This window comes from Triticum aestivum, chromosome 6B (genome assembly GCF_018294505.1).
Source record: "Triticum aestivum cultivar Chinese Spring chromosome 6B, IWGSC CS RefSeq v2.1, whole genome shotgun sequence".
Taxonomy (NCBI): domain Eukaryota; kingdom Viridiplantae; phylum Streptophyta; class Magnoliopsida; order Poales; family Poaceae; genus Triticum; species Triticum aestivum.
In genome coordinates this window covers 540,163,587-540,190,432 of record NC_057810.1, presented here as the reverse complement: position 1 = coordinate 540,190,432, position 26,846 = coordinate 540,163,587, and the positions used below count along the sequence as shown (strand labels likewise).

The following is a 26,846-nucleotide window of genomic DNA, read 5'->3' as shown; positions in this document are numbered from 1 at the left end:
ATAAATGAAACTCTACTGAAGGAGGTGATTTCTTAGGATGAAAGTAAATTTTTTGCGCAAAAGTATTAGTGAGTAAGAGATACTGTTCGAGCTGGTCGTGGAGGAAATCGGTGAGGCCCGCATCATCAGCCAAAGAATAAAAATCATCATGAATCCCGGCCGCTCTCAAGAAATCATCACAAGGCCATTCACACGGCCAAACTTCCGCGACGTGAGGGAGATTATACTTGGCCTTTTTATTCTCCTTACTTTGTTTCTCCTTCGAGCTTTAGCTAGAAGAGCCCCTCAAAAATCTCTTCATCATTTTCTGAAAATTTCTGAAATTTTTAGTAACTCAAAATAAAAGTGAACCAAACTCAACAAAATTGATAGCAACTACTCCCACAAGTGCCTAGAGACTATATCATGCATTAGAACTACTTGGGACTATATAAATTTGACATGCAAGCTCAAGAACAGGGTCACCTAGGCAGCAAAAATTTGCAATGAATAAGGCACTAGAACAAAAACTAATTGGACCATTGGAGGAGCCACATACCAAAGAACAATCCCCCAAAGTAGTTTTATGAATGGAGCTTTGAGCAAGGAGATCGAAAATGGCAGCAAAATGATCTAGAACTCATGCTTGAGCTGGATAGTGATTTTTTTTGAGAGGAAGAAGAAGAGCATGGGTGCAGGAATAAGTGAAGGGGGGCCACCATGGGCCCACGAGGCAGGGGGTGCGCCCCATGGGGGTGGGCGCGCCCTGGACCCTCGTGGCCAGCTGCTTGCTCCCCCTGCTGTGATTTCAGTGCCTGATATTCTCAAATATTCCAGAAAAAATCATACTAAATTTTCAGGGCATTTGGAGAACTTTATTTTCGGGGTATTTTTTATTGCATGGATGATTTAGAAAACAGACATAAAATACTATTTTTGCTTTATTTAATCTAAATAACAAAAAGTAAAAGGAGGGTACAAAAGGTTGTGCCTTCTAACTTCATCCATCTCATGCTCATCAAAAGGAATCCGCTAACAAGGTTGATCAAGTCTTGTTAACAAACTCATTCTGAATAACATGGAACCGGAGGAATTTCGAATAACACTAGGTTACCTCAACGGGGATATGCACATCCCCAATAATAAGAATATCATATTTCTTCTTAACAGTAGGAAGAGGAAATTCAAAACCTCTAATAATAATAGTTGGAGTTTTTTCCAATAGAATAGATACTGTGAACTTGAGGTTGTTTCCTCGGAAAGAGTATCGTATGCTCATTACCATTAACATGAAAAGTGACATTGCCTTTGTTGCAATCAATAACAGCCCCTGCAGTATTCAAAAAGGGTCTACCAAGGATAATCGACATACTATCGTCCTCAGGAATATCAAGAATAACAAAGTCCGTTAAGATAGTAACGTTTGCAACCACAACAGGCACATCCTCACAAATACCGAGAGGTATAGCAGTTGATTTATCGGCCATTGCAAAGATATTTCAGTATGTGTCAACTTATTCAATTCAAGTCTACGATATAAAGAGAGAGGCATAACACTAACACCGGCTCTAAGATCACATAAAGCAGTTTTAACATAGTTTCTTTTAATGGAGCATGGTATAGTTGGTACTCCTGGGTCTCCAAGTTTCTTAGGTATTCCACCCTTAAAAGTATAATTAGCAAGCATGGTGGAAATTTCAGCTTCCGGTATCTTTCTTCTATTTGTAATAATATCTTTCATGTACTTAGCATAAGGATTCACTTTAAGCATATCAATCAAACGCACACGCAAAAAGATAGGTCTAATCATTTCAGCAAAGCGCTCAAAATCCTCATCATCCTTTTTCTTGGATGGCTTAGGAGGAAAAGGCATGGGTTTCTGAACTCATGGTTCTCTTTCTTTACGGTGCTTCCTAGAAACAAAGTCTCTCTTATCATAATGTTGATTCTTTGATTGTGGGTTATCAAGATCAACAACAGGTTCAATCTCTACATCATTATTATTGTTAGATTGAGCATCAACATGAACATTATCATTAACATTATGACTAGGTTCATGTTCATCACTAGATTGTGTTTCAGCATTAGAAATAGAAATATCATTGGGATTCTCAGGTGTGTCTACAACAGGTTCACTAGAAGCATGCAAAGTTCTATCATTTTTCTTCTTCTTCTTCTTCTTCTTCTTAGAAGGACTAGGTGCATCTACATTATTTCTCTGAGAATCTTGCTCAATTCTCTTAGGATGGCCTTCAGGATACAAAGGTTCCTGAGTCATTTTACCCATTCAAGTTGCTACTCTAACAGCAAAGTCATGTTTATTATTTAATTCATCGAGCAAATCATTTTGAGCTTTAAGCACTTGTTCTACTTGAGTGGTAACCATAGAAGCATGTTTACTAATGAGTTTAAGTTCACCCTTAACTCTAGACATATAATCACTCAAGTGTCCAATCATATAAGCATTACTTTTCAATTGTCTACCAACATAAGCATTGAAGCTTTCTTGTCTAGCCATAAAGTCATCAAATTCATCCAAGCATTGGCTAGCAAACTTAGTAGACGGGATTTCAACTTTATCATATCTATAGAGAGAATTTACCTTTACTACATGTGTCGGGTTATGAAGACCATGTATTTCTTCAATAGGTGGTATATTAAGGCCATGTATTTCTTCAATAGGAGGTAAATTCTTAACATCTTCAGCTTTAATACCTTTTTATTTCATAGATTTCTTTTCCTCTTGCATATCTTCAGGACTAAGAAATAGAACACCCCTTTTCTTCGGAGTTGGTTTAGGAGTTGGCTCAGGAGTTGGCTCAGGAAGTGTCCAATTGTTTTCATTAGTCAACATATTATTCAATAGCAATTCAGCTTGATCGACTGTTCTTTCCCTGAAAACACAACCAGCACAACTATCCAGGTGGTCTCTGGAAGCATCGGTTAGTCCATTATAAAAGATATCAAGTATTTCATTTTTCTTGAGAGGATGATCAGGCAAAGCATTTCGTAATCGGAGAAGCATTGGTTAGTCCATTATGTGCTAGAAACTAGGACATATGGAGTACCCGGGATTTACCGAAAGGGGAATGAATCAACATTCCGACCAAATATAGGCCCCTTTTTTATCTTCATTATATCTTTTATTTACAATTGTTGAATAGGCAACATGTCTACCAACGCCCAAGTCGGGAGTTCTGCTCGCCTCGCAGAAGACCCCATCAAGGCAGCAAATCACTATTTCGATTACCTGGACGAACACCAGATGGGGTTACATGGTAGCGGCAGTGGCACCAACCCCGACACCAGTACCAGCACTGGTGCTACGTCTTGAGCTTGCGTTGGTTTTCCTTGAAGAGGAAAGGGTGATGCAGCAAGTGTAGCGTAAGTATTTCCCTTAGTTTTTGAGAACCAAGGTATCAATCCAGTAGGAGGCTCCTCAAAAGTCCCACTCACGTACACAAACAAACAAAGAACTCGCAACCAACGCAATAAAGGGGTTGTCAATCCCTTCACGGCCACTTGCAAAAGTGAGATCCGGTAGAGATATTATGATAAGATAAATATATTTTTGGTATTTTATAATATAGATTGGAAAAATAAAGATGCAAATAAAAGTAGATTGAAAGCTTATATGATAAAAGATAGACCCGGGGGCCATAGGTTTCACTAGTGGCTTCTCTCAAGATAGCATAAGTATTACGGTGGGTGAACAAATTATTGTCGAGCAATTGATAGAAAAGCGAATAATTATGAGATTATCTAGGCATGATCATGTATATAGGCATTACGTTCGTGACAAGTAGACCAACTCCTGCCTGCATCTACTACTATTACTCCACACATCGACCGCTATCCAGCATGCATCTAGAGTATTAAGTTCATAAGAACAGAGTAACGCATTAAGAAAGATGACGTGATGTAGAGGGATAAACTCAAGCAATATGATATAAACCCCATCTTTTTATCCTCGATGGCAACAATACAATACGTGCCTTGCAACCCCTGCTGTCACTGGATAAGGACACCGCAAGATTGAACCCAAAGCTAAGCACTTCTCCCATGGCAAGAAAGATCAATCTAGTAGGCCAAACCAAACTGATAATTCAAAGAGACTTGCAAAGATAACTCAATCATACATAAAAGAATTCAGAAGAGATTCAAATATTTCTCATAGATAAACTTGATCATAAACCCACAATTCATGGGATCTCGATAAACACACCGCAAAAAGAGTTACATCGAATAGATCTCCACAAGAGAGGGGGAGAACATGGTATTGAGATCCAAAAAGAGAGAAGAAGCCACCTAGCTAATAACTATGGACCTGAAGGGGTGGTAAACTACTCACGACTCATCGGAGGGGCTATGGTGTTGATGTAGAAGCCCTCCGTGGCCGATTCCCCCTCCGGCGGAGCACCGGCGAAGGCTCCAAGATGGGATCTCGTGGATACAGAAGGTTACGGCGGTGGAAATTGTTTTTTGTTGGCTCCCTGGATGTTTTCAGGGTACATGGGTATATATAGGAGGAAGAAGTACGATGGTGGCCGCCCGAGGGGCCCACGAGACAGGGGGACGCGCCTAGAGGGGGTGGGCACGCCCTCCTATCTCGTGGCCGCCTCGGCTGCTTCTTGGCTTGCACTCCAAGTCCTCTAGATCACGTTCGTTCCAAAAATCACGCTCCCGAAGGTTTCATTCCGCTTGGACTCCGTTTGATATTCCTTTTCTTCAAAATACTGAAAATAGGCAAAAAAAACAGCAATACAGGCTGGGCCCCCGGTTAGTAGGTTAGTCCCAAAAATGATATAAATGTGTAAAATAAAGCCCATAAACATCCAAAAGGGGTAATATAATAGCATGGAACAATCAAAAATTATAGATACATTGGAGACGTATCAACTGGCACCAGCACCGACACCATCCCGAGATCGGCAATGGTGTTGTCGTAGCCGGTAAAGCACCAAAGAAGAAGAGGTCACAAAGACCAAACAAGCTCAGCATCACACCAACACCACCTTCTCAAGAAGGTATGAACACCACCCAACCTACCTAATTACCTGCACCTGTCGTGGCGGGTGATAGCGTACAACGCGAGGGAGAGCCTCCATTAGTGCCAAATGACGTCGCCCCCGTTATCGAAGAAGCAAATGCTGATGATGACATCGAGGGTGATGATCATGACCCAGACAAATGATAACCCACAAGTATAGGGGAACGCAACAGTTTTCAAGGGTAGAGTATTCAACCCAAATTTATTGATTCGACACAAGGGGAGCCAAAGAATATTCTCAAGTATTAGCAGTTGAGTTGTTAATTCAACCACACCTGGATAACTTAGTATCTGTAGCAAAGTATTTAGTAGCAAAGTAGTATGGAAGTAACGGTAACGGTAGCAAAATTAATAGTAGTAGTTTTGTAGTACTTGTAACAGTAGCAACGGTAAAGTAAAAAAGCAAAGATCAATATGTGAAAAGCTCGTAGGCATTGGATCAGTGATGGATAATTATGTCGGATGCGATTCCTTAAGGGTTATAACATAGTGTGACACAGAACTAGCTCCAGTTCATCAATGTAATGTAGGCATGTATTCCGAATATATTCATGCGTGCTTATGGAAAAGAACTTGCATGACATCTTTTCTCCTACGCTCCCGTGGCAGTGGGGTCCTAATGGAAACTAAGGGATATTAAGGCCTCCTTTTAATAGAGTACTGGACCAAAGCATTAACACTTAGTGAATACATGAACTCCTCAAACTACGTCATCACCGGTAAGTATCCTAATTATTGTCACTTCGGGGTTAACGGATCATAACACATAATAGGTGACTATAGACTTGCAAGATAGGATCAAGAACTCACATATATTCATTGAAACTTAATAGGTTCATATCTGAAATCATGGCACTCGGGCCCTAGTGTCAAGCATTAAGCATAGCAAAGTCATAGCAACATCAATCTCAAAACATAATGGATACTAGGGATCAAACCCTAACAAAACTAACTCGATTACATGGTAAATCTCATCCAACCCATCACCGTCCAGCAAGCCTACAATGGAATTACTCACGCACGACGGTAAGCATCATGAAATTGGTGATGGAGGATGGTTGATGATGACGACGACGACGAATCCCCCTCTCCCGAGCCCCGAACGGACTCCAGATCAGCCCTCCCGAGAGAGTTTAGGGCTTGGCGGCGGCTCCGTATCGTAAAACATGATGAATCTTGCTCTCTGACTTTTTTTCCTCCATAAATGTGAATATATGGAGTTGGAGTTGAGGTCGGTGGAGCTTCAGGGGGGCCACGAGGCAGGGGGCGCCCCCCACCCTCGTGGACAGGGTGTGGGCCCCCTGACGTTGATTCTTTCGCCAATATTTTTTATTAATTCCAAAAATTTGCTCCATGGATTTTTCAGGTCATTCCGAGAACTTTTATTTCTGCACAAAAATAACACCATGGCAGTTCTGCTAAAAACAGCGTTAGTCCGGGTTAGTTCCATTCAAATCATGCAAGTTAGAGTCCAAAACAAGGGCAAAAGTGTTTGGAAAAGTAGATACGACGGAGATGTATCAACAAGTATTTCAATACCGCCTATGATGATGGAGGATTGATGGATCAGGCCAAGGAAGACTCAGGCTATGAGCGTGGAGATGATGACTTGATGCTGCCTGATTTGCCGGAGCCGGAACGTCCTAAGGAGGAATGCAAAAAGTCTCTCTTCAAGCGATCCTCGCAGGAGACGCCTCCAACTGTCGTCCCTACCTAGCAACACACCGAGGGCCGTCCACCGATTAGCCCAACGACACTGGGGGTGGTGGTTAGGGAAGGTACGGTGGGCTCACTACCGCCACCCACCAAGAAGCAAAGGAGGAGACCGCCCAGGAAAGGCCCTAAAGGCACCAGAGGTGCTTCAAGAAGCCAGCCGCCTCTGAAGCCCCGGGTGGTAGACAGAATACCTGTCGAAGGTGTGAAGCATTTCCATATCGTCGGCAAGCCGATCCTACCTGCCAAAACTCTAGAGCACATACTGAACAATGATCTAAGGAGACTCCATGAAGATGTGCTGGCCAGAGAGAAAAGCCTTCTGATCGAGGAAAAACCAGGATACCCGCTTTACGCGGCTCAGGTGCCTGGTGGGAAGTTGTACGTTGAGACTTGGCCCGCGAATCAGTTCATCCTGCGATTTGACTACATTTACGACATGTTCCACATGACCAAGCTGGATTTCCAGTTCATCCGCATGTATGCACTGTATCTCAACTACTTCATCAGGGTCGAGAACATAAAATATATCTGCGTCCCGAACCCGTACTATATGCACGAGAGCTTCTTGGCGGTTTGCAAAGAGCACCGTGACTATGCGAGCAAGTACCTGTGAGAATTCATGATTGCCAATAAGGACAAGGAAGCGATTCTCCTACCTTATCATCCCTAGTAAGTCATCCATGCATATCCTTTCATAAGTGTTAATCATTCCTTTGCAAGCATGGAGGCTAATTTGAGGTGTACTTAATTTGCGCAGCAGGGGCGGCGTCATCCTCATTGTTCTGTACCCGGAATACTCCCATGCTATGTACTTGGACTCATCGAAGAACCTCAAGAAAAATTGTTCTCAATAGTGCCCTATTAACTTTCAGCCTATCTGGTGGATATATCAAGGTGAAAAGGCACAGGAAGAACGGGCTGGTTTTCCACCATAGGACCGACTTCTGCTGCATCCAACAACCGCACACCAATAGGGCTGATGGATTCTACCTCATGCATCACCTGCTCGAGTATAGAAGGGATAATCAACGCCTTCGCATGTCAGCTACTACCGAAGATGCCGAGATTGTCAGCTGGGCCACAAGCATAGGAAAGAAACCGGATCATCGAATCCGAGCTAAGTTTTATCACGTATAGTGTGAACTTTCCCAAGTGATCATGAAGCAGGTCCTCAAACCAACGGGGATGTTCTACCATGGGCCAATCACGCGGGTTGATGTCCAAGCACTGCTAGTCACTCAGCGTCTGGACCTGAAGCCTTTCAAGAAGCTCGGATGCTTCCTCCCTGACTATGAAGATTGGACCACTGACATGGAGGACTGATTGTCGATGACAATGTGTCACTACTGTCTTTCTATCACAAAACTTTGAATTTATGCACGGCGAAACTATGTGATGTAGTTAAACCGCGTGGTCCTGAACTAGTGTAGATCGCTCTAGTTAATTAGTTTGGGTATGACGAACTTCGTCATTTATGTTTACTATAAGTTGCTTGTATTTTGCTAATTATACTTCCTTGTTTTCTTAAGTATATTATGTTGCATATTATCATTCAATTCATCAACTGACGATGCAGGTACGTAGATCAGAGATGGCGAAGGACTGCTACGCCGTGTTCATTGGGAGGGTTCCAGGAGTCTACGACCACTGGCCAGATGCTCAGGCCCAGGTGGACAAGTACCCGGGTGCTAGCCACAGAGGGTTCGACATCAAAGTCGAAGCGGAAAGTAGTTACTTGAGGTGGACGCTCCGGCATGAGCGGGGGCGGGATTGCCGGTGCCTCAAGTACTACATAGTCGCGCTCCTGCTCATGCTGATCGCTCTTCTCTTCTACATCATGGTTTAGATAGAGATGATGAAACTTGTGTGTGTGCCATGATCATGCAGTTGCACTTATTCGAGACATGACATGACTTGTGTATTGCTATTTTTGATATGTGATGATTTGTGTTGAACGATGATGATGGTATGACAAGACTAATGTATGTCTATGATATGATGAGAATAGTGTATGTTTAGTATGATCTGATGAAACTACTGTATAGAGTCTGTATAAATACATCACAAATACGTAGAGGGGTGTAAATCTATTAAAGCAGGAATACTAGCAGTAGCTCTGGAAGCACCTACTAGCAGCGTTGGGTTATCAGCAGCGCTTCGCTTGTTCAAGCGCTACAGAGAGTTAGCAGTAGCACTGGTCAGTGCAATGCTACTGCTAACCATACTTACCAGTAGCGCTGCCCATGCCAGCGCTATTGCTACAACTTAGCTGTAGCGTGCTAGCAGCAGCATTGGACCCAGCGCTACTACTATGTATATTTCAAGCGCTACGACTAGGGTTTCCCTAGTAGTGATCTCTAGCCACCCACAATGCTGGTGTTGGTTCTTTATGTGTCATCAAGCTAGATGTCGTCACTTCTTGAGCCGTTGATTTGCCCTACTTGAAGTCTTCTCTTGCTCAATGATGTCCTGCGAATGCACATGCTGAGTTATAGTGTTTTCGAAGTAAGAGTAGTACCAATCACATAAAGAGATTAGGAAATGAGATTTGCCTCTTACAGAGGTTTGTCAGAATGTATCTATGAGTTAATTGTGAACAAAGCAAAGGCGATGCAAAGGTGGAAATATTGCAGGACTGTTGTGGCAAGATTAAAGTATGCAAGAGTAAGAGTAAAGAATAAGAGAGTAACGAAAGCGATGAAATATGTAGTAGGGTTAAGACATTCTCCGAGAGTCCGAAATTGCCACTAGTATGTATGTTACTTAATTATGTGAATGCACAATTATTGGTTCAGACAACTAATGCACTTTATACGTTTTTATGTGTGGGCGGAGCCAAGTACAGATACGCGAGTACTACCACAACTCCATGTTACACGTGCCACTACTATTCCTCCCCTGCCAGATAGGAGCAACAATGATTAAGGGTCTCCCCATGGATGTGGCTTAAGACAGTCTCCGCTATTTCCCGGTCTAAGTTCCATGAAGGAGGGTCGTAGCTGTTGTCACCGCAATACATCCTCTTTCCCACTTCACTCGGATAGTAAAATGCTTCAACTCCATATAGACAATTGTTTGTGAAGACGACTTCACACAATATGATGAAGAAGAATCAATGCAACATATAAATAGAATCATGTATATTGTCATGTTCAGATCATAGACATATTAGGGTTCCTCCATATCCCCGAGAACCTGGGAGTTTACTCGGACATAGAGTCAACAAGCATCATGACGATGTCCGTGGCAATGACTAATAAATGATTAATGTAGCACGCATATGAATCTGATGGCTGGATTTTGGCACCACTTTCTAGAGTATATTCTAGTAGCAAAATCCCTTATATCATATCCATCTAGCAATTTTTCATGTCCACAATGCACAATTTCAGATCTATCCCATTTTACCAAGTTCTTTGCACAACTTTTAGTTTTTATTTGTTTTGTTGTCTTTGTAGGTGTATTGGCATGTTCATGGACTTGGCGCATAAAAGGACCAAGTTGAGTCCAAACCACAGAAGTTCCACGCATCAGATTCAGGCTGTATGAAGAGTTTGATCTGACATTTTTACAAAGTGTCCAAATTGATTATCCAATACATGGGTGTAACAAGCTTTCCAAGACGAATCTAACAAGCCCAAGAATGTTCAAATCATAGTTTGTATGAAGAAATGGCGACCAAAACACGAAACTGCATTCGTAGTACGACTATGGATGATCGTACCAGTCTCCGAAGAATGCGAAATCAGCCATAACATCCGTGATTCTTCACCAATTTCGCCTCATTTTGTTCCTACATGACCCTTAGCGTCCAAGGGATGTATTGGGAGAGGATGATGCTCCCATATAGCCCTTAGATGAAGGATTATGTGAAGGGTCTACGGAGGAGACCTCACAAGACCTTCCTATATATTCACCTCATTAGTGGTCATATCAAAGTGATTATCGCAAAAAATATGGGATTATTCAGTTTAAACAATGGTGAAAATGAGTGTAAAAATACACTCATCATCGGTCGCCTTCGACTTCGTGTGGTGGTGATGGAAAGTAGTAATGTAGTCAACTTCATGGTCTTGGTGCGGTCTCGGGTTAGCAGTACTCTTCAAGATGTTGGCGTCCAACCTCAACCACAAAATGCTCGGGGTCGTGCTGTGTGGCAGAGGTTATGTTCAAGGTTCGAGTTACCTAGGCCTACGACACTTGACTAGCATGTACTCCCAATTACCGGCTAAGGCTACCAAGCAAGTGGGTATTTTGTTGTAATCTGGTGGTTCTCGGTATGTTGATGACATTTGATGGTCTTAGAGCAACTCTAGCAGAGTCGTCGTATCTTTGGTCGCCATAATTAATGGGTATGGAGACTTTGTGTTTGCGCATAGTGGTCGATCACTGTTTTGAGTAAATACAAAGGTGTCATAGCATAATGTGTCCTCCATTAATTTTATTTTGTTGTTATTTTTTCGTTTTCTTCAGTTTTGTAAGGGCAATTTAAGCTCAGATTAGTCTAACCAAACACATGTATCAGCATGATAACTTCATAGCAACTATATTTGGTGACCAATATGTTCCGCTTTATATATAATTAGCGACTTGAAATGTAATTTAGTGACATTTTGAAACTAAGCGATGATGCTATTTGAGTTACATTGCTACCTAGTACTACCTAAACTAGTCGCTAATCGGTGTGGTCTAGTTACCACTCTCCTCCTACTCGTCATTGTCCTCAGAGAGAGAGAGAGAGAGAGAGAGAGAGAGAGAGAGAGAGAGAGAGAGAGAGAGAGAGAGAGAGAGAGAGAGAGAGAGAGAGAGAGAGAGAGAGAGAGAGAGAGAGAGAGAGAGAGAGAGAGAGAGAGAGAGAGAGAGAGAGAGAGAGAGAGAGAGAGAGAGAGAGAGAGAGAGAGAGAGAGAGAGAGAGAGAGAGAGAGAGAGAGAGAGAGAGAGAGAGAGAGAGAGAGAGAGAGAGACTGTCAAAGTGCGCGTAGGAGATGGACTCACGAGCGACAGTCGTAAGCTGCGGCTTATCCTCCCCGTCAATGAGTGTGGGGTTGTTCTCCCGGATGATTCTCTCTTCGTTGTGAGCTTCGGGGGCAGAGAGGGATGGGCGCTTCTACTCTGCCGCCAAGTTGAGCCAATAGGTTGCGTTCATTGTCCCGGAGGAGATGGGAAGGGAGGAGGCGACATGAAGGGAGGAGGATGTGGCTAGGGAATTGGTGATGAGGACGCCTCACCGCCAGACTTCTATAGTTAGGGATGAAGTCGTGTGACCATCCAAGAGGTCGCCTTGGGAATTGGGCAAAGCAGTGGATTCCATTAATGGCGGGTTGTGAGCCGTCTTGTCATCATGGCTAGCCGGTTGTGGGATCGAAAAGGATAGGTCTGAAGGGAGGTGAATAAACACTAACAAGGCAAAATGTGCAATTTTTAATTCTCTTCAAACTTAGGCAGATTTTAACACACGTTAGATAGCAAGCAATACAACCTACACATGCATATCTACAGTATGGACATCAGAAAGTAAATGTCATGCAAGTGCAAGAAAGTAAGGAGTAGAGTTTAGGAGATTTTGCAAAGAAAGGGTGACCTGAAGATTTTTCCCGTGGTTTCGATCGGTGGTGCTATCGTACATCCACGTTGATGGAGACTTCAATCCCTAAGGGGGTATTGGTTTCGTGAGTACACGAAGAGCTCCACCCACGAAGGATCCACGAAGAAGCGACATTGTCTATGTCATTACGGCTTATGCCCGCGAAAGACTAGGCTCACCCGGGTAGATTTTCACGAAGTAGGCGATATTCTTGCCCTTACAAACTCCTTGGTTATACTTACCCGGGACGGTAGGCGTGAGTACAAAACTTATACAAGTCATCTAGAAAGAAAAAAACTTGTACAAGTCGCTAGGGCCTGGCAAATAGGATAACGGTGTAAAATGCTTGCAGCGTTGGGGTCAGCATAAGATTCCCCTTGGATCATCTAGATTTTGAGGAGCCCACGTCTGGTTTTGTCTTTGTCCTGATTCCCGCTTTATATGCTCGTTGAAGTAAACTCCTCCTCCCGAGAATCGCATACTTAGGTATGGGTTTTGGAACTAGAATCGTATGCTTTAAAGGCAGACCGGCCAGTCAACAGTCATCATCTGTTCCTATCGAGGTCGTAACACACATCGCTAATTAAGCACGCACTTTCTCCATATTCCCTTGCAATCGGGCACACATATAGCATTAGCACCCTAACAATATAACAATATCAGCTGTAAAAAAAAAATAGGTGCTGTAGCCCATCAGTAGATTAGCAACAGCAGCAGAGAGCATCGTTCCATGTTAGTTTTGTTCCTTTTGCTGAGACCCTCACCAATCACGGACAAACACCAAAATATTTTCTCGTTGGGCCGAATCAAAATCTCCCTCCGGCCGGCATGCCGGGTACGCATGTCTGGCGCATGCACTGCATGCAAACCAAACGGAGGCTCTGATGGAGAGGAGAGGAGAGGGTGGCCATCCTCGTCGTCGGAGTGGCCAAGGGCCAAGGCGGCCGGCCAACCCACTGCACATGAACATATGCTGTGTGGTCCGTGGTGGCGCGACTTGTTTAAGAGCCGAGGCCACATGCCGCCGCTGGCCGTGTCCTTCCTTGGCCGAGGAGGAGGGGGAGGGGGATCCGAGGGGTCTGGTTGTTGGGTGGCGGTGCGGCAGCGAGTCAGAGGGTGAGCTGTGCGGGCGCGGCCGTGGGAAGCGGGGGAGAGGGGGGGAACACGGAATCTCTCGTGCTCTCCACTATTCGTTTACCGCCGCCTGGTTCGCCGGTCGCCTGCTGGTGCGGTCGTGGCGGACCGGCGGGCCTGGCGCTCGGCTGGCCGGACTGCCCCGGGGGTGCGGTGCGCAACGCGACAAAGGAGCGGTGCGGGTGCGACCTCGGCCACGTGGAGGCGCTGTTCCTTGCGTGGGTCTTGGCGAATCATGCACGGTCCTCTTCTCTTCCCGGCTTCTCTTCCCTTTTCGGTTGGGTTAAATTACCGTTCTCCCTAAGAAGGTCACTGCTGTATGCTGTTCGGCAATGCCAATGCATCATGAGTTGGGTCAAGATAGAGTGGCCTGCTGCATATCTGAATTTTTTGAACACTCGAAAACATTCAGATCCACATTGCGGGGAGGATTCGATTCACAAACTGTTTCGCAACGAAATCTGGGTTTTATATCTGACCGATGCTCTCATCTCAATTATATTCTGCTTCTCGTCTTCAGAACCCAAGTTCAGATTCAGAGCTGCGGTGGAACTGGGTACATACTTCTGTAGTTCTGTTGCGGTTAAATCAAACTCATCTTTCGAGTCAAAATGATTGCTCTCCATTAACATATTTTTACATCAAACTGGGTACATACACGGATGCACTTCTGAATGAATTTCAGGAAATGAGATTCAGGTTCAGTTTCTGGCGGAGCTTGAGTACAGGAAAGAAGCATATATTAGGAGTTGGATGCTCCATCAGGCCTAAAGGGCTGCCCCGGGGGTGCGGTGCTCAGCAAAGGGCGATTCTGGAAGAACATGAAACCGCCCCTAAAGGATGAATGCACACAAAGTAAAGCAAACACAGCCAACAAAAGACACAGGAGGCATTTGTTAACGAGGTTCGGCAATGTGCCTACGTCCCCGGGAGCCGAAGTGCGGCGGCTCCATCCGTATATTTCCTTATCCACAGTAAAGTCAGTACATCAGCAGTATATACCCAGGTATTTTAGCCTATTTTCTGTACACAAACAGAGCTGTCCAGTTCAAGAGATTGCTCGCATTGTTCGTCCTATCGGATATGGGCGAAGCTGCTGCTGAACATGCCGGAGTGTGAAGCCTTGGGTGCAGGCTTGGCTACCTCAGGAGTGCCAAACACGTTCCAGAAGCGGAGGGTCTCGTCTGCAGCAGCAGATGCTACCGTGCAACCATCAGGGCTCTGCAATTCACAGCATGACAAGATGATCAGGCAAAATGAACAAACAGGTTAACATGTCGATAGCATCGTACAAGAAATGGCGAGAAAGATGTACCTGCGCCATGAAGAGGACACGGGAGGTATGGCCAGTGAGTTCAGCCATCTTGACCATGGAAGGGTACTTCCACAATGTCAGCTGGTTCTGGGTGAATCCGTGTGAGCTCAGCAGCTCTCTCTCATTCTTGTTCCACAGAAGGGAGCACACCTGCGATCCAGTGTCAACTGAGTTCAGGCATGCACCGGTGTGTGTGTTCCAGAACTTGATGCAGCGGTCGCTACCGCCACCGCCGGTTGCCAGCAGGTTGCTCTGGAATGGGCACCATGCCAGCGCCTTCACGGCGGCCATGTGGTCCTCGAGCCTGTGCAGCCACTGGTTGCGGCCTGCGGACGGCATGGAGGATGCCATCGACACGTCCCAAATGTGCAAAAGGTTGTCGTTGCCACCGCTCGCCAGTTGCTGCCCTGAGCCAGACCACTTGAGCCCGCACACCTCCTGGCTGTGCCCCTGGTACGTCTGCACGGCATGGTCCCTGATCCTTACGTCGTTGTTCACAATCCTACCGTCCATGCCGCCAGTCGTCAGGATGTTGTTGTTCCATGCCAGCGAACCGACCCTTGACTCATGCACACCTTTCAGAGTCCTCAACTGCATACAAAGAAGAATGTAATTCAGCATCTGATCAAGCACATTCAGGCACATAAATAACATTTTTTGATGCTGGACAGTGTATAAAAAGAAGAATGTAATTCAGCATCTGATCAAGCACATTCAAGCACATAAATAACATTTTTTGATGCTGGGCAGTGTATACAAAGAAGAATGTAATTCAGCAGATCAAGCAGTTCGGGTACATAAATAACATTTTCTGATGCTGGACAGTGTATACTAACCAGGCGGTTGGCGCTGGTGTCCCAGAGCTGAATGTCAGACGAGTTGAGCCCAATAGCAAGATGCCGGCCATCAGGAGCCCAGCTGACGCTGGTGATGGGGCCCTTGTCCTCCTCGACTGTCACGAGCTCAGATGTGGATCCACTGGAGGCGTCCCACAAGTACATGGTGTCGCCCAGCGCAATGGACAGCACGTTGCTGCTCCCCCAGTCCATCAGGTTGAGGTAGTAGTCGTCGACGAGGTCCGGTGCATCCAGAGTCCTCTCGGCAGACTGCAATTGTCAATCGGCATCACATATGAGTAACCACCACCAAATATTACTACATACACCTATAGCTTCAATGCATTAGTAGAACCACAAACGTGTGCGCATACCTGGGGAATGTATCGCCTCTGCTTGGCCGGCTTGGCCTGGTGAGAAGAAACCGTGTCGGCGGCGAAGACGTTCTCCGGCTCCGGCGGCTTGTTCCTGAAGGCGAGGATCCGCGTCCTGTTGTTGAGCAGCTTCTCCGCAAGAAGCCTCCGGTACGCCTCCTTGGAGGGGGACGCCGCAATGGCCGCCGCGTTCTCCTTGTCCTTCTTGGTCTCCGTGAGCAGGTAGTGCGCCATGTCCATGTCCATCGCTGACCGGTCCGGGATGAACCTGTCCCCCTGCGCACACACAGAGAGAGAAGAGAAAAAACACCATGCCAGTCAGGCATTCCATCGAACAGCTCATGCGCAGAACGAATCCGCCGGATCTGGGAGTCGGGGCAAACAACTTACGTAGCACTTGGCCGACGGGTTGCGCGAGGTGGTGCTGAGCGGTGGCATGTAGGGGCGGGATCCGGCCTCCTGGAGCGGAGGGCGCTGCACGGCGGCGGCGCTGTTCTTGCCGGAAGAGATCGAGTGGGAGCCTGCGTCCATGGTTAGAAGAAAGAAAGAAAGAAAGAAAGAAACAAACAGCAGAAATCGCAACAGGAACTGCAGAAGTAAACGCGGATCAGCAGATCGATCGGATGAACAGGCAATCAACAGATCGAGATCGAGAGCGAGAAAGGCGGCGGCGAGCAGGAGAGGGGGGGAGGGAGGGAGGAGAAAGCCACGGATTGCTCGGTGACTTGTGAGGTTCAGGGATTTGACTGCGAGCTGTATTTGTAGGGATCGGCGGCGGGGCGGACGCAACGGCTAGCCACGGAACCGAGATTAGAGCCGTTGCTGCCCACGGTTTTAGGGTTCGGTGCTGGGCTCTATGGGCCTTCCATTATAAGAGACCGGCCCAAAATGCGAACCCACAGCTTCCCGGTGATGGATCTCAAAAAAAAAAAAAGGTTCCCGGTGATGCGCGCGCTGCGCTAACCACAAAGGCCGACAAGCTCTCTTGATAAAATGAGCAGCGCAACATTAGAAGAAACAAACTACAGTGATGAAACTTAAAATTTTCTAAAAAATCCCAAAAACTTAAGTTCCACTGAGGGATCAAAACGATCACCTCCTGATAGGAACCAGGTCGCTAGCCACTATAACTTCCTGGGAATTTGTGTATAAAATTCCAGCCCGGTGTATATGAACCATAAGCTTTTGAAATTTGTGAACAATTTTTTGAAAAAGTTAATATTTTTTGAAACGAGAACATTTTCAAAATTGTGAACAAAATTTGAAAAACTCAAACATTTTATGAAAACAGGAACATTGTTTGGGATTCTTAGACATTTTCTAGGAAAAAAAGAAACGAAATTGCAAATGAGAACATTATTCAAAATTAAGAAAAAAATTGTAAAAAATGCAACCTTTTTTTGAAAAAGTAACGACTATTGAAAAAAGGAACATTTCTCAAATTTATGATCAATTATTTCAAAACTTGAACGTTTTTATAAAATTTGTAAACAAATTTTAAAACAGGAATAATTTCTGAGGTTCTGAATTATTTTTATATAACCTTCCGAACAAGTTTTTGAAAAACACTAACAAAATTTGAAACCAAGAACATTTTTTAGAAAAATTATGAAACAATTTTTGAAACTCCTGCAAAAATGGAAACATCAACATTTTTTGAAAGTAGGAACATTTTTGAAAGCAGGAACATTTTTTGAAAGTAGGAACATTTTTTAAAGCAGGAACATATTTTGGAATTCCAAAAAAAATTCAAAAAGTTGTGAACATTTTGACGAAAAATGTTCCAAACAAAATTTGAAAAACGATCATTTTTTGAAAATTGCGAACAATTTTTGAAATGTGAACACTTTTTGAACTCCTCAAAAAATAGAGATTTTGAGAACAAGTTTTGAAACATGAACATTTTTTGAAATTTGTGAACAAATGAGAACATTTTTTCAAATTTTGAACATTTATTGGAAAGTACAAAAAAATTAAAATCCTGGAATTTTGTTGGATTTATGAACAAGGCAGTAAAACACAATGATTTTTTAAAAAACATATTAAATTGAAGAAAAAATGAAAGTTGGAAATGAAAAAATTAAAAAAGGAAAGTGAAAAAAACAAATAGAAACAAAAGAAAAATAAACAGAAAAGGGAAAACGATAGATAAGAAAAAGAAAGGGAAACGAAAAAAACAGAACCAGAGAAAAAAACTGGATCAGGAACCTTCTAGAAGTTTCCCAAAACCAGAAAAAACCGGTTGGGAACCGCTAGAAGGACGCTTAAACGGGCTGGCCCAGCTGGAAACGATCCCTCGATCTCCCTGTGTGAAACGTCGACAGTTTGCCGCAACCTGCGACGAATAGGAAACTCCCCTATTCAGCACGTTCGGCGCCGCGAACGTCAACCGGCACCTACAGCAAAGCCAAGTGGGCTGGCCCATGAATGCACCAACGCGGAAGCTGTTTTGCGGAAAAAGTTTCGCAAAAAACTTGCGAGCATGTGGACTCGAACTCAGGTCGCTGCTTTTGATCCGTGGTTCAGCTAACCACTACACCCTGTGGACGACTATGACTGAGGGCAACACGAAATCTTTAAGAACTATTGTATGTGCGTTATTTATTATATTTTTTATGAAAGAAAGTTCATCAAATCTTGAAAAAAGCTCATCCAATATGATAAGAAAAGTTCATCTATTTGAAAATTTTCATCGATTTTGAAAAAAGTTCACAAAATGTGAAAGAAGTTCGTCGATTTCTGAAAAAAAGTTCATGAAATGTGAAAAAGTTCATTGAATTTGGAAAAGAAGTTCACCGAATTTGAAAAAAGTTCACCAAAGTTATAAAGTAAGTTCACCTATTTTCAAAAAAGTTCATCGGATTTCAGGAAAAGTCCATCGGATTTAAAAAAACATGGATTTAAAAGAAAAGTTCACATATTTGCAAACAATTCAACGAACCAGGAGGGAAAAAGAAAAACAGAAAATGGTAAGGAAAAAAAGAAAAAGAAAAAGAAATAGGGAAAATAAAGAATACAACAATGAGAAAGTACAATTTTAACGGATCCCAGTTAGCTGGCGCGATGGTTGGACTATCCCAAGTAGGAAAGGTAGTTCGGATGTGGTGCGCATTTGTTTTTTGCAGGATTAAAGACAGACTAAAAGAACCTTCATGGGCCATCCCAGCTAGCACCGCGGCAGCCGCCGGTTTGCGGAAACAACTAAAACCAGCGCCTGTGGCGCTAAATAGGAAATGCCCGACATAGGTGACTACAAGTCTGGGTGGCAGCTCGAGAGAGAGTGGGGCGAGGCCGAGAAAGCCCGCAAATGGCACATAGCGATGCGTGAGTTGGATGGTGTTGGAATTTTGCTATTAGGCCTTTGGCCCAAAGCCCAACTAAAATTCTAAAATTCTCTTGGCCCATTCATGCACACATGTGAGTGGAGTGAGTAAGACTAAAGTTTACTCCCACCATGGAAGTTGAGTGAGAGTTGCACCTGTTTATAAGGTGAGCTCTTCTACCACTTGTATGAGCATTAGAAGAGGAGACCTACACGCGCGCTCCTCCTCCTCGCTCGCCTCGCCACGCCTCCTCACGACGTGTCGCGCCGCGGGTTGCGGGTGTCGGTGTCAAAACCGGCGAATCTCGGGTAGGGGGTCCTGATCTGTGCATCTAAGGCCAATGGTAACAGGAGGCAAGGGACACAATGTTTACCCAGGTTCGGGCCCTCTCGATGGAGGTAAAATCCTACTTCCTGCTTGATTGATATTGATGATATAAGTGTTACAAGACTTGATCTACCACGAGATTGTAGAGGCTAAACCCTATAAGCTAGCCTATGATGATTATGAATGTTGTGATCATCCTCATACGGACTAAACCCTCCGGTTTATATAGACACCGGAGGAGGCTAGGGTTCACACGGAGTCGGTTACAAAGAAGGAAATATAATATCCTAATCGTCAAGCTTGCCTTCCACGCAAAGGAGAGTCCCATCCGGACACGGGATGAAGTCTTGAGTCTTGTATCTTCATGGTCCAACAGTCCGGCCAAAGTATATAGTCCGGCTGTCCGGATACCCCCTAATCCAGGACTCCCTCAGTAGCCCCTGAACCAGGCTTCAATGACGATGAGTCCGGCGCGCAGTTTGTCTTCGGCATTGCAAGGCGGGTTCCATCTCCGAATACTCCAAAGTAGATCGATGATTGTATCTGGCTTCGTGAGATAATTTCCGCACACCTTCGTAGAGAGCATAGCACTTCATAAATCTGATCTGCTGGCAATTTTTGTATGGTGTGCTCTTACGCCGTGGTCTGATCCAATACGAACCGGTTTTTCTTGGCCTGCCTCGATACACGTTGTGAGGCGGTTTTATTGGCACATCCTGTCCAAGCAGAGATCGTGCTTCTCTTATCGCGGGATTTCCCATCAATATGGGAGCGTGCAACCCCATGACGCCTGTTGGTTGGAATCCGTGTTTTTAGGCAAGTCCCGAGCGGTCACGCTGAGGACGCTTAATATTCACCCCCTTTATAAAGGGGCCGAGGCCTATCCCTCTTTTCCACCACCCTTGCGCCTTTTCGCATCTCGAGTTCTAACACTCGAAACTCAAACTCAAGCACCCCGGATCCTTCATCATGTCCAGATCCAACCAAGGCTGGTGGGTGGCCTCCTCGGTCATAGAGGAGGACATTGCGAAGCTTAGGGAGGTCGGATATCTGACCGCCGACATCAAGCACAGGCTTCCTGCCCTAGGGCAAGTCATCCCCACTCCCGAGCCCAACGAGAGTGTCGTATTTGTTTCTCACTTTCTTCGCGACTTAGGCTTCTCCCTTGATCCCTTTGTGAGAGGGCTCATGTTCTACTACGGGCTAGATTTTCATGATCTAGCTCCGGACGCCATACTACAAATCTCGTCGTTCATCGTTGTGTGCGAAGCCTTTCTCCACGTCACCCCTCACTTCGGCTTATGGCTCAAGACCTTTAATGTGAAGCCGAAGATGATTGAGGGGCGACACGCGGAGTGCGGAGGTGCAGTAATAAGGAGGAACACCGACGCTCCATGGCCAGAGGGCTCCTTCCCAGAGGTGTCCGATCTATGGCAGCGGAGGTGGTTTTACGTCACGGCTCCCAGAGGTACAAAGTGGGTGGCTGACCCCGACTTCCGTTCGGGTCCTCCTCCTCAACTGGCGTCATGGACCAATATAGGACGGGATTGGGGGCCTGCTAATGATGTACCAACACTGCAGAGCCGTATCCGGGAGCTTCTTGAGAGGGACATTAGCCTTGCTAGCGTAATTCAGGTAATGCTAATCCGACGGATGTTGCCGTGCAAACGTCGGCCTCTCCGGATGTGGGAGTTCAATCCGGAAGGTCCGCGGACTATTCTGCACTTCTTCGCCCTGACGCTCGAAGGGATGTGTAAGTTATTCTTCGGACCACAAGCAAAGTGTCCGTACACCACCGAGGATGCGGGCCTGAGCTGCAATTGCCCAGATACCCAAGTAAGTAACCCAGAAACCGAACATTTTGTTTATATTTATCATAACATTATTCTGAAAATCCTCCGCGTCCAGGAATGGTGCAACAAGGCGAAGAGAATAAGGTGTCCGGCACCACTTCCCGAAGGCTCGCCAAGTCCCGCTATAGCAAAGATGCTTGCCCGTGTGCTAAGTAAAGTTCCCTCAGGGAAAGACGAAGGGAAGAACAGAGAAGCAGAACTTCACACATTGCGCATCCAAACCGGGGGAATTGCTACCTCCCATAAGGAGGATAGTCGGGGAGGGGAATAAGGCCTCCTCCCCTCGCGGGAAGAAAAGGACCGCCTCCGAAGAGTTGGAGACGGAGGTGCCCAAACAAGGGAAGAAAGCTTCACCACGGGCCCTGCCCCGAAGGGCGTCCTCACTGCGCCATGCCCGCCAACGGGCCAGCCCTCAGCTGAGCTGTAAGTTAATCGTAAATAAGAAGGTACTACTCCCTTCTCTGAGAACAATAACCAGGATCCATTCTTTGCAGTCCGGCTAGCAGCTCTTCTTGACAGAGTTCGTCTTCGGGGGATCTCCTTCCGGAGATGATGGAGAGTGAGACTCCACCAAACTCTCCGCCTCATGAGGCGGATGACCCCGAGGTGTCGTCATGGAGGAGTCCAGACCTGCCGAAGCCAAAAGCTAATACTATGGCCGCCCTGAGCCCGGAGCATTCAACTCCCACGGGGGGCGATAGAAAGGGTCCGGCACAATTCGACGTCCGGTCGGACACACTGACGGGCCTTCTGGAGCGAGCTGATCTTTCGGAGGAGCACCGTTCATTAATGAGCACGGTGCTCAAGAAGATTTCGTCTGCCATAAGCGGGTTGAATGAAGCCTTTACGAGCCTGCTCAGAGGCTTCGAGGTATGTAATGAAAAATACATAATTTTTTGGCTGTGATGCACGCGCTAGGTGTGCTCTGATACGTCTCCAATGTATCTATAATTTATGAAGCATTCATGCTATATTATTATCTGTTTTGAATGATTATGGGCTTTATTATACACTTTTATATTACTTTTGGGACTAACCTATTAACCGGAGGCCCAGCCCATATTGCTGTTTTATTGCCTGTTTCAGTATTTCGAAGAAAAGGAATATCAAACGGAGTCCAAACGGAATGAAACCTTCGGCATCATGATTTTTTGGAAGAATATCATCCTGGAGGCTTGGAGATCAAGTCAGAAGATACTCGAGGAGCCCAGGAGATAGGGGCGCCCTCCTCCCCGCCAGGGCGCGGCCCCCTGTCTCGTGGACCCCTCGAGCACCCCCCGACCGACTTCTTTCACCTATATATGCCTACGTACCCTAAAACCATTGAATATCAAGATAGATCGGGAGTTCCGCCACCGCAAGCCTCTGTAGCCACCAAAAACCTCTCGGGAGCCCTTCCCGGCACCCTACCGGAGGGGGATCCTTCACCGATGGCCATCTTCATCATCCCGACGCTCTCCATGACAAGGAGGGAGTAGTTCACCTTCGGGGCTGAGGGTATGTACCAATAGCTATGTGTTTGATATCTCTCTCTCTCTCTCTCTCTCTCTCTCTCTCTCTCTCTCTCTCGTGTTCTCTCTCGTGTTCCCTCTATGGCACGATCTTGATGTATCCCGAGCTTTGCTATTGTAGTTGGATCTTATGATGTTTCTCCCCCTCTACTCTCTTGTGATGAATTGAGTTTCTCCTTTGAAGTTATCTTATCGGATTGAGTCTTTCATGAGAACACTTGATGTATGTCTTGCCGTGCTTATCTGTGGTGACAATGGGATATCATGTGCCTCTTGATGTATATTTTGGTGACCAACTTGCGGGTTCCGCCCATGAACCTATGCATAGGGGTTGGCACACGTTCTTGACTCTCCGGTAGAAACTTTGGGGCACTCTTTGAAGTACTTTGTGTTGGTTGGATGAATCTGAGATTGTGTGATGCATATCGTATAATCATGCCCACGGATACTTGAGGTGACAATGGAGTATCTAGGTGACATTAGGGTTTTGGTTGATTTGTGTCTTAAGGTGTTATTCTAGTACGAACTCTTTAATAGATTGATCCGAAAGAATAACTTTGAGGTGGTTTCGTACCCTACCATAATCTCTACGTTTGTTCTCCGCTATTAGTGGCTTTGGAGTGACTCTTTGTTGCATGTTGAGGGATTTTTATATGATCTATCTATGATATTATTGTTGAGAGAACTTGCACTAGTGAAAAAATGAACCCTAGGCCTCATTTCCTATCATTGCAATACCGTTTACGCTCACTTTTATCGCTCGTTACCTTGTTGTTTTTATAATTTCAGATTACAAATACCTTTATCTACCATCTATTTTGCACTTGTATCACCATCTCTTCGCCGAACTAGTGCACCTATACAACTTACCATTGTATTGGGTGTGTTGGGGACACAAGAGACTCTTTGTTATTTGGTTGCAGGGTTGCTTGAGACAGACCATCTTCATCCTACACCTCCTACGGATTGATAAACCTTAGGTCATCCACTTGAGGGAAATTTTCTACTATCCTACAAACCTGTGCACTTGCAGGCCCAACAACGTCTACAAGAAGAAGGTTGTGTAGTAGACATCAAGCTCTTTTCTGGCGCCGTTGCCCGGGAGGCTAGGTAAAGGGCACTCACTCGCACCCCGTCAACTACGATCTTTTCTGGCGCCGTTGCCGGGGAGGTGAGTGCTTGAAGGTATATCTTTAGATCTTGCAATCGAATCTTTTTGTTTCTTGTTTTATCACTAGTTTTGTTTATAAAAGAAAAGTACAAAAAATGGAGTTAAGTTTGTCTCGTACGGTTCATCTTTTTAATATCTTTCGTGAGTTTGATGGAAAGGAAAATTGTGCTCAAGTGCTAGAAGAAGAATTACATAGAATGCTCGGTACTAAATCTTTGAATGATGAGCATGATTGCAATGTTGTTAGTTGATACGTCTCCAACGTATCTACTTTTCCAAACACTTTTGCCCTTGTTTTGGACTCTAACTTGCATGATTTGAATGAAACTAACCCGTACTAACGCTGTTTTCAGTAGAACTACCATGATGTTGTTTTATGTGTAGAAAAGAAAAGTTCTCGGAATGTCCTGGAAATCCACGGAGGCACTTTTTGGAACTAATAAGAATTTTTGGCGAAAGAATTAATGCCAAGGGCCCCACAGCCTGTCCACGGGACAGGGGGCGCCCCCCCTAGGGCGCGGCATCCTATCTCATGGGCCCCTGGACCTCCTCCGACCTCAACTCCAACTCCATATATTCCGTCTCGGGGAGAAAAAAATCAAGGAGAAAGTCTCATCGCATTTTACGACACGGAGCCGCCGCCAAGCCCTAATCTCTCTCAGGAGGGCTGATCTGGAGTCCGTTCGGGGCTCCGGAGAGGGGGATTCATCGCCGTCGTCATCATCAACCATCCTCCATCACCAATTTCATGATGCTCACCGCCGTGCGTGAGTAATTCCATCGTAGGCTTGCTGGACGGTGATGGGTTGGATGAGATTTACCATGTAATCAAGTTAGTTTTGGTAGGGTTTGATCCCTAGTATCCACTATGTTCTGAGATTGATGTTGCTATGACTTCGCTATGCTTAATGCTTGTCACTAGGGCCCGAGTGCCATGATTTCAGATCTGAACCTATTATGTTTTCATGAATATATGTGTGTTCTTGATCCTATCTTGCAAGTCTATAGTCACCTATTATGTGTTATGATCCGACAACCCCGAAGTGACAATAATCGGGATACTTCTCGGTGATGACCGTAGTTTGAGGAGTTCATGTATTCACTATGTGTTAATGCTTTGGTCCGGTTCTCTATTAAAAGGAGGCCTTAATATCCCTTAGTTTCCACTAGGACCCCGCTGCAACGGGAGGGTAGGACAAAAGACGTCATACAAGTTCTTTTCCATAAGCACGTATGACTATTTACGGAATACATGCCTACATTACATTGATGAATTGGAGCTAGTTCTATATCACCCTATGTTATAACTATTGCATGAGGAATCGCATCCGGCATAATTATCCATCACTGATCCATTGCCTACGAGCTTTTCATATATTGTTCTTCGCTTATTTACTTTTCCGTTGCTACTGTTACAACTACTACAAAACCCAAAAACATTTATCTTTACTTTTGCTACCGTTACCTTTATTATCATACCACTTTTGCTACTAAATACTTTGCTACCGATACTAAGTTATCCAGGTGTGGTTGAATTGACAACTCAACTGCTAATACTCAAGAATATTCTTTGGCTCCCCTTGTGTCGAATCAATAAATTTGGGTTGAATACTTTACCCTCGAAAGCTGTTGCGATCCCCTACACTTGTGGGTTATCAAGACTAATTTCTGGTGCCGTTGCCGGGGAGCATAGCTCTATTCTCTGAGTCACTTGGGATTTATATCTGTTGATCACTATGAAGAACTTGAAAGACGTTAAGACCAAGATTTTGCCCTCAACTACGAGGGGAGGTAAGGAACTGCCATCTAGCTCTACACTAGATTCTCCTTCCGTTATTAGTAGGCTTGCGACACCTAAACCTGCTACTGCTATGAATTCTGATATGTCGCATGTTATTGATGATGCCACTTCTGCTATGCATGATGAAACTACTTCTGTGCGTGATACTACTTTGCCATTAGGTGAATTTCTAGATGAACAACTTGCTAGAGTTAGGGGGAATGAAAATATTGAAGAACCTATTATTGATGATAGTGATGATGAACATTCCCCCAATGATTATGTATTACCTGTTGTTCCTAAGGGTTATGTTATGAATGAAGCAGCTGCTATGGAAATTCTTGCTTGCAATGATAGAAATGATCTTAAGAAATTATTAGCTAAATGGAAGCAGCAGTCTCTTAATGCTAGAATGAAACCCGATCCTGCTTTTGCTACTTCACCTATCTGTGTTACTGATAAGGATTATGAATTCTCTGTTGATCCTGAGATTATTACTTTAGTTGAATCTGATCCTTTTTATGGCCTTGAATCTGAAACTGTTGTGGCACATCTTACCAAGTTGAATGATATAGCCACCCTGTTTACTCATGATGAGAAGTCTCGCTATTTATATATCCTTAAGATATTTCCGTTCTCATTAAAGGGTGATGCTAAGACTTGGTATAATTCTCTTGCTCCTGGTTGTGTGCGTAGTCCCCAGGATATGATTTATTACTTCTCTGCTAAATATTTCCCTGCTCATAAGAAACAAGCTGCCTTGCGGGAAATATATAATTTTGTGCAAATCAAAGAAGAGAGTCTCCCACAAGCTTGGGGGAGGCTTCCTCCAGTTACTTAATGCTTTGCCTGATCATCCTCTTAAGAAAAATGAAATACTTGATATCTTTTAT

General features: G+C 44.8%; 1 protein-coding gene across 1 annotated transcript; it reads right to left on the bottom strand.

The window, feature by feature from the left end:
- Positions 1-14,355: 14,355 nt before the first annotated feature.
- Positions 14,356-16,722, bottom strand: LOC123137883 (cell division cycle 20.2, cofactor of APC complex). Its single transcript, XM_044557737.1, has 5 exons — positions 16,379-16,722; positions 15,989-16,264; positions 15,615-15,884; positions 14,779-15,369; positions 14,356-14,684 (listed from the first exon to the last, which is right to left on the bottom strand). The coding sequence occupies exons 1-5, from the start codon at positions 16,517-16,519 to the stop codon at positions 14,538-14,540; spliced, it is 1,425 nt and encodes a 474-aa protein (XP_044413672.1). The 5' UTR covers positions 16,520-16,722; the 3' UTR covers positions 14,356-14,537.
- Positions 16,723-26,846: the final 10,124 nt, after the last annotated feature.

What these genes read in the sequence shown, in the direction of transcription:
- LOC123137883 (XM_044557737.1), bottom strand. Translation starts at nt 16,519, where the DNA reads ATGGACGCAGGCTCCCACTCGATCTCTTCCGGCAAGAACAGCGCCGCC. An exon ending in ACCCGTCGGCCAAGTGCTAC is followed by an intron (nt 16,265 to 16,378) that starts GTAAGTTGTTTG and finishes GTGTGTGCGCAG; the next exon opens with GGGGACAGGTTCATCCCGGA. An exon ending in AGAGGCGATACATTCCCCAG is followed by an intron (nt 15,885 to 15,988) that starts GTATGCGCACAC and finishes TGACAATTGCAG; the next exon opens with TCTGCCGAGAGGACTCTGGA.